This window comes from Sipha flava, unplaced genomic scaffold, assembly GCF_003268045.1.
Source record: "Sipha flava isolate LNK unplaced genomic scaffold, YSA_version1 18463_pilon_pilon, whole genome shotgun sequence".
Taxonomy (NCBI): Eukaryota; Metazoa; Arthropoda; class Insecta; order Hemiptera; family Aphididae; genus Sipha; species Sipha flava.
In genome coordinates, this window is record NW_020272301.1 from 1 (window position 1) to 6706 (window position 6706).

The 6706-nt window shown below is 28.3% G+C and overlaps 1 protein-coding gene across 1 annotated transcript; it reads right to left on the reverse strand.

Moving 5' to 3' along the window:
- Positions 1 to 752: 752 nt before the first annotated feature.
- On the reverse strand, positions 753 to 3384 carry LOC112681047 (protein ALP1-like). The gene is made up of 2 exons (XM_025551311.1): positions 3207 to 3384; positions 753 to 1702 (listed from the first exon to the last, which is right to left on the reverse strand). Exons 1-2 carry the CDS (start codon positions 3320 to 3322, stop codon positions 808 to 810), a joined length of 1011 nt encoding a protein of 336 aa, XP_025407096.1. The 5' UTR covers positions 3323 to 3384; the 3' UTR covers positions 753 to 807.
- Between the last annotated feature and the right edge of the window lie 3322 nt (positions 3385 to 6706).

Here is a 6706-nt window from a genome sequence, read left to right on the forward strand (position 1 = left end):
AAAAAACAAAAAATATCGGAATATTGTCAGCCGCAAATTCGCGTTCGCCGCAAATAGGTAGGACACGATTGCGAGCGGCGAATGCGGCCAACGCGAATTCGTTCGCATCATTCGCAAATTCGCGTTCGCCGCGTTCACGTAGGACATACCGTAACGCCGTGTCCAACGTAAATCCGTCAAATGCGTTTAACGCAGTGCGTTGCGGTCAATGCGATGAAAATATTAATCAAAACCGTAGACATGATTCGACGTGTCCTAACTGGACGGCGAGTGCGTCCGATACGACCGATAACGCATCAGCCGTATTCGACGCACTAGTTTGAAAACAAATAATTTTGTTTTCAAACGCAAGAACGCAACGCACTGCGTTTATCAACGAACTCACATAATATTAACGCATACAAAATAAACACCTTGTTGTATAATCATTAATTTATATTATTTATCAATTATTTTAATATATATAATTTAAAAAACACAAATTTAAATATTAAAATGGAGCTGTTAATATCGGAAGTACAAAAAAGAAGCGTTTTATGGAATAAATGGCATAAAAAATATAGAGACAGAATTGTGAGTGATAAAGAATGGAATGCAGTGGCTGAGAAAACTAAAATGGATAGTAAGTAATTAATTTCTGATTAAAGATTTTGTACAAACTATTTGAAAAATAATTATTCAATGTTAGAATTTACAATTTAAAAAATTGTACAAGTTATTAGAACATTAATTTTAATAAAAAAAAAGGAATTGATTATTATAATATACATCTGATATAATTAATTATAATATTATGTCATACTAAACTTAAATTCTACTCTCTTGAAAAAACTGTACGAAACTGTTACGTATTTGAATAGCTGTACGAGATGCACGGTTATTAGATTTACTTCTTGGATTTATTCCCATTAATTGACTATTATTTAGATTTGTTTCACTTTGTGTATTTGTGCTTTTTTGATTAGAAGATCCATGTTTTTCACAATCAATTATAACATTATGCAATATACAAATCGCCTTCACCACGTGATCAGCATTTTCAACATTTGTTTCTATTGCCTTCAATAGAATCCTAAACTTTGAAGATGCGATACCAAATGCACACTCGACAATCATTCTGGCTCTAGATAGTCTATAGTTAAAGTACGATTTGTTAGTTTCTTGTGTTTGCTTTCTTGGGAATGGCCTCATTAAATAGTTTCTCAGAGGAAACGCTTCATCTCCAACAAATACATAAGGGGCTGATATTTCTGAATTGGGCAGTTTTGTTTCTGTAGGTAATTTTAGTGTACCATTTTCTAAACGTTGGTGAAAATTTGTATTACACAAAATACTGCCATCACTATCTTTACCATAAGCGCCCACATTTATCATTGTAAATCTATATCTGGCGTCAGCAACTGCCATTAAAACTGTTGAAAAATATTGTTTATAATTGTAGAACATACTTCCGGAATTTTTAGGACATTTTATTCTTATATGCTTTCCATCAACACTGCCCACACAATTAGGAAAATCCCATTTTTCATAGAATTCGTTTGCTATTTTCTTAAACTTTTCTACTGTTGGAGTAGGCATGTGTTTATTCTTTAGAGTACACCAAATAGCTTTGCATACATCTATAACTATTTGTGCTACTGCCGATTTAGATATTCTGAACGATAAAGCTAGTTGTCTAAAAGCCATTCCTGTTGCTAAATACCTGTTTAGAATAAACAAAATAATTCATTTATAATGAATTTTGACAATTCAACTGTTGAGGATATTTTTACTATATTTTATATTTTAAATAAATTATGTAAAATAAAAAAAAATCATTTAAAAAATATCGTCTTGCATACGATTTTTTAACAAAGTAAATGTATTAATAGATATGAATATAGTGTTTATTTTCTACTTCTGTTTCTATTTTATAGAGGATGAAGCTAAAAAAAAATGGAGGAGTTTGAGGGATACATTTTTAAAAGAAAAAAAAAAAGGTTACTAAAAGTCGGTCAGGAGATCCTCAAGAGTGTGTGGAAATATATACAGGACGGTGGAATTATTATAACTTATTATTATTTCTAAAAGATACAACAGCACCTAGAATAACGGAAGATAATGTTTCTGAATGTGAAGAGGAAAGGATAGAGGAAGATTCAGATGCATCAGAGAACGAAAAAATCGAGAATAATTACGATGTTAGTAATAATTATGTTAATGATGGAAGTTATGAAAATATTTCAAGTCCAACTGGGGTCAGTAATATTGAAAATCCATCATCTTTGACCCAATCAGAAAGTTCGAATTTGGATACTCAAATTACAAATAGTTCAAGCTATTCTACTAACTTACAATCATGTCCTAAAAAAAAGAAAAAAAGAAATGATGATCAAAAAAATTTTGAAAAAGAGTTACTACAGATAGAAACCCAAAAATTAAATGCTTTGCTACAATCAAATAATACAACTACTCCAATTGATGATGATGATATGTTGTTTCTTAAATCACTCCATCCATATTTTAAAAACATGCACGCTATACAAAAACTACGTATACGAAATCAATTTCAAAACACAATAATAAATGAGTTATCACAGACAAAAGTTCAACCAATCACAAATACGTCGACATACAATATCACACATATTAATGATACTTCTATTGCACCTGTAGTTACATCACAAATCTTAAGATCTGGTCAATTTAATGAAGATTACATTCACTTTGATGTTCAAAATTTTAATTCTACGTAATATTAGTTGTTGAATTTGTTTTTTAAGTTTTAAGTTTGATTTATGTTTTTACAGTATAAAGTCATGGCTGTTTATTTTTAATAGTTTGAAAAAAAAGTTTTTATTTGATTTTTAGTTGATTTTTTTAGTTCTATTTAAGCAATGAAGTAATTGTTTTTATTTATTTTATTTTTTTAAACAGTTTTTAGACAAGTTTGTTATTATTACTATTAAAATTAAATAGTATTATATTCTACGTATTTATAGTTATTAAAATATTTGTTTTCTATTTGATTTATGTTTTTCCAGAATTAATGCATGGCTGTTTTTTTAATAGTTAATTTTTCAAAGTTTTCTTTAGGCATAGAAGTAATTGTTTTTAATTTTTAGTTAAAAATTGTTTTTTGACAAGTTTTTTACCATCAATATTGAAATTTAACAACAATTTATAATACAATTAAATATTTATATTTCTGTCTAACACATACTTACCGCAATGTTAAAAGTAATCTTTCCTCCACAGGTATTGGAACTTGAAAATTGGTAGTGTTAAGATTAAACTCTGGTCTTATACATTCAACAATATAATCAAATGTTTTTATAGACATTCTTGTATATGTGTAAAACAAAGTCTCATTACTATTACGCAATTCTCTATATAAGTGGTAAAATTCACCATAAGTTTTTCGATTTTTTAAAATAAAATTGTTGGTTTTTTTTTTAATGTATTTTTTATACAAATAGTGTTTAATACATATACTCTCTGCAAGTATAATTTTTTGCTGAATACTAAAAGACATGATTGAAAATATATAACTTTGATCAAAAGGCAAATAGAAATCACTCGTTTAAACTACTCTCGATCACGTTCACAATTATTGTGAGCACTGAAGGCAGGTTTATATTATTTTAAATTAATTCGTAGATTTCTAAATTGTACGCATCGGACGCAAATTGACGTTGGACATGCATGCGATTGTCGCAATAATGTGCGTCGATTGCGATGCGAAAACGGACGCGCCGGACGCAATTCGGATTTACGTTGGACACGGCGTAAGAGTTCTCAAACTTGTCCGTTCAGCAACATGGCGTCTATTAATAACATTTATAGTACGTAATACGTATGCAGTGAACACTAATATTTTATATTTATAGGAATATTGACTTATTATTTCTTTATCATCAAAATAACTTTATCATTAACGTAATATTAGTTATAAACGTATGAATTATTATTATTTTGTATTTTGTTGTTTTATACTTGAACGTCTTAAACATCATGTCAAAACGAAGTCAATTCATCGTTAATAGTTCTTTATTAAAAAAGGTAAGTACAATGTATTACATTATGTTAATATAATATGTACCTATAAAAAATTGAAACAAAGAACCTATCAATTTAAGATAATAATATATGTTGTCACATATTTGTTTACCTGTTGTGTGTGAATTAACTTTAGAATAAAACATCTAACTCGATGCCATTGGGAAAACCAAATTCGTTTTACAAACCCAGAGAATTGTTTAAGTCAGCTACTTCTAGAATTGATGAGGTAACAATAAATTCACATACACTCTGATTTTATTTAGTTATTGTTTAAATGACCTTATTAATCATGGTTTTTAGTGGGTAACTTCTCAATATAATATATCAAATAAAGCAATGTTAAATATACAGCCAACTCAATCCTTATTTGAAAATCAAAATATAACTGATGTAAGTTACCTATATATTTGAATGTTTTTTTTTTAATTTTGAGGCTTATTGCAAATTTATTTTTAAAATTGTATTTTAGGATAATGAAGTAATGTTAAATATACAGCCAACTCAATCCTTGTTTAAAAATCAAAATATAACTGATGTAAGTTACCTATATATTTGAATTTTGAGACTTATTGCAAATTTATTTTTAAAATTGTATTTTAGAACAATGCAGTAATGTTAAATATACAGCCAACTCAATCTTTATTTGAAAACCAAAATGTTGCTGATGTAAGTTACCTATATAATTGATTATGTTTTTTAATTTTTGAAGCTTATTACAAATTTATTTTTAAAATAATTGTTTATATATAATTATTATTATTATTGTTTTTCTAACAACTGTGAGTTACAAATTTGATTGATTATTATATCACAGGGTTTCTATTAAAGTTAATAATATGTATTTTATTTTTGCTTATTGCTTTTAATATTTCTGAACCCTGATATAACATTGCATATATTTTTTAGGATAACCAATTCAATTTTGATGATATGGAAATTGTGATTCTGGAAGAAGAAAACCCTGGAGATAATAGTTGTAATGAACTACCCAGCTCAGATCTTGAGTATATTGATGAAGTGCACACTGTGGATGGCGGACGAAAGAAAAAAACAATTCACCAACGAGAAATAAGAAAAAAATTGAAGAATAAAATTGAAAAAACTTGGATATTAAATTGCACCCATAAGGAAAAATCTTCAACAGTGTGTAATGTTTCCACAATTGAATATAATAGCATTGATAAATTCAAATGTTTGTTAGCAAGTATACCTGATAAAATCAACCAAGATAGGTTTTTACTGGATATGATGTCTATTACAAATGTACAAAGAAAGGATCGCCGTAAAACAAACAGGAAAGATAGATTACATGTAAATTATTTTATACCAAATGCCAAAGGTGATAAAATTCGAGTTTGTTTAAATGCTTTTTCATCAATCACAACAGTTAATAGAAAACGTTTGAATTTAATTTCAAAAACATTTAAAAACACATCCTTAAGTCCTGTAGAAAAAAGAGGTGGAGCAAGAATTACTGCCCAGTCTGTAGAAATTACCAATTCAATAATAGACCACATCCGCACTTTTAAATCAAAAAAGAGTCATCACACTCGAAAAGATACTAATAGAAGCTATTTACAGCCAGAACTTTCTGTGAATATTATGTTCAATATGTGGAAAACATTCAGACAGAACAATAATAAACCAGTTGCTTCATTTAGTAAATATTATCACATTTTTGTGTCAAAGTTTAATATTAGTTTTGGCCATCCTAGACAGGATGTGTGTTCATTTTGTACTGAAATGAAAAAAAATATGAAAGAAGAAGTTGATTCAAATAAAAAAGAAGAAATTAAATTTGAATTACAAGCTCATTCCAAAAAATCTCAACAATTTTTTCAAAAAATGGCTTCCAAATCTGATAATGTTGTATCTGTTGCATTTGACATGATGCAGACACAGCCACTTCCCAAACTTAGTGTTACAGATGTGTTCTACTGTCGTCAAGTATGGTTGTACAATATTACATTTGTCATAAACTCTAAAGGTATTGAAAATCCTAATACTTGCTACACATACACTTGGTTGGAAACTGAGAGTGGAAGAGGACCAGATGAAGTATGTTTAGCTTTAATGTCATTCTTAGCAAATTTAGAAAATAAAATAAAGATGGAACTATCTCCTGAAAACTATCCTAAAATATTAAACTTATTTTCTGACTCGTGTTCTGCACAAAACAAAAACAAATACATGATAACTACTCTTTTATATTATGTTAACTATAAAACCACAATATTTAATGAAGTGAACCATATATTTCCAGTCCGTGGTCACAGCTATATGCCACCGGATAGAGTGTTTGGAAGAATTTAACAGAAATTAAGAAAAAAAGAGAACATTGTATCACCAAATCAATATTATGATGTTTTTAAAGAAGAATCCACCGTCTTTGTTTATGGAAAAGATTTTTTAGTGTATGATTACAAAAATGCAGCTTCAAAATTATTAAAATCAATCTTAGGTTTTAAATCTACTAAACAAAAATGTTTTTCTTACATAAAAGGACTAAAAACTGTTGGGAGTATCACCATCTTACACTGATACACCAATTAGAGTGAATGTTCTAAAAAGAAATGTTGATCTTAGTGTTTTTGATGAATATTTGGAACTTAAATGTTAAATGATTTGTGAAATTGATTTAGGAAGATATAATAAGCAAGGGAGA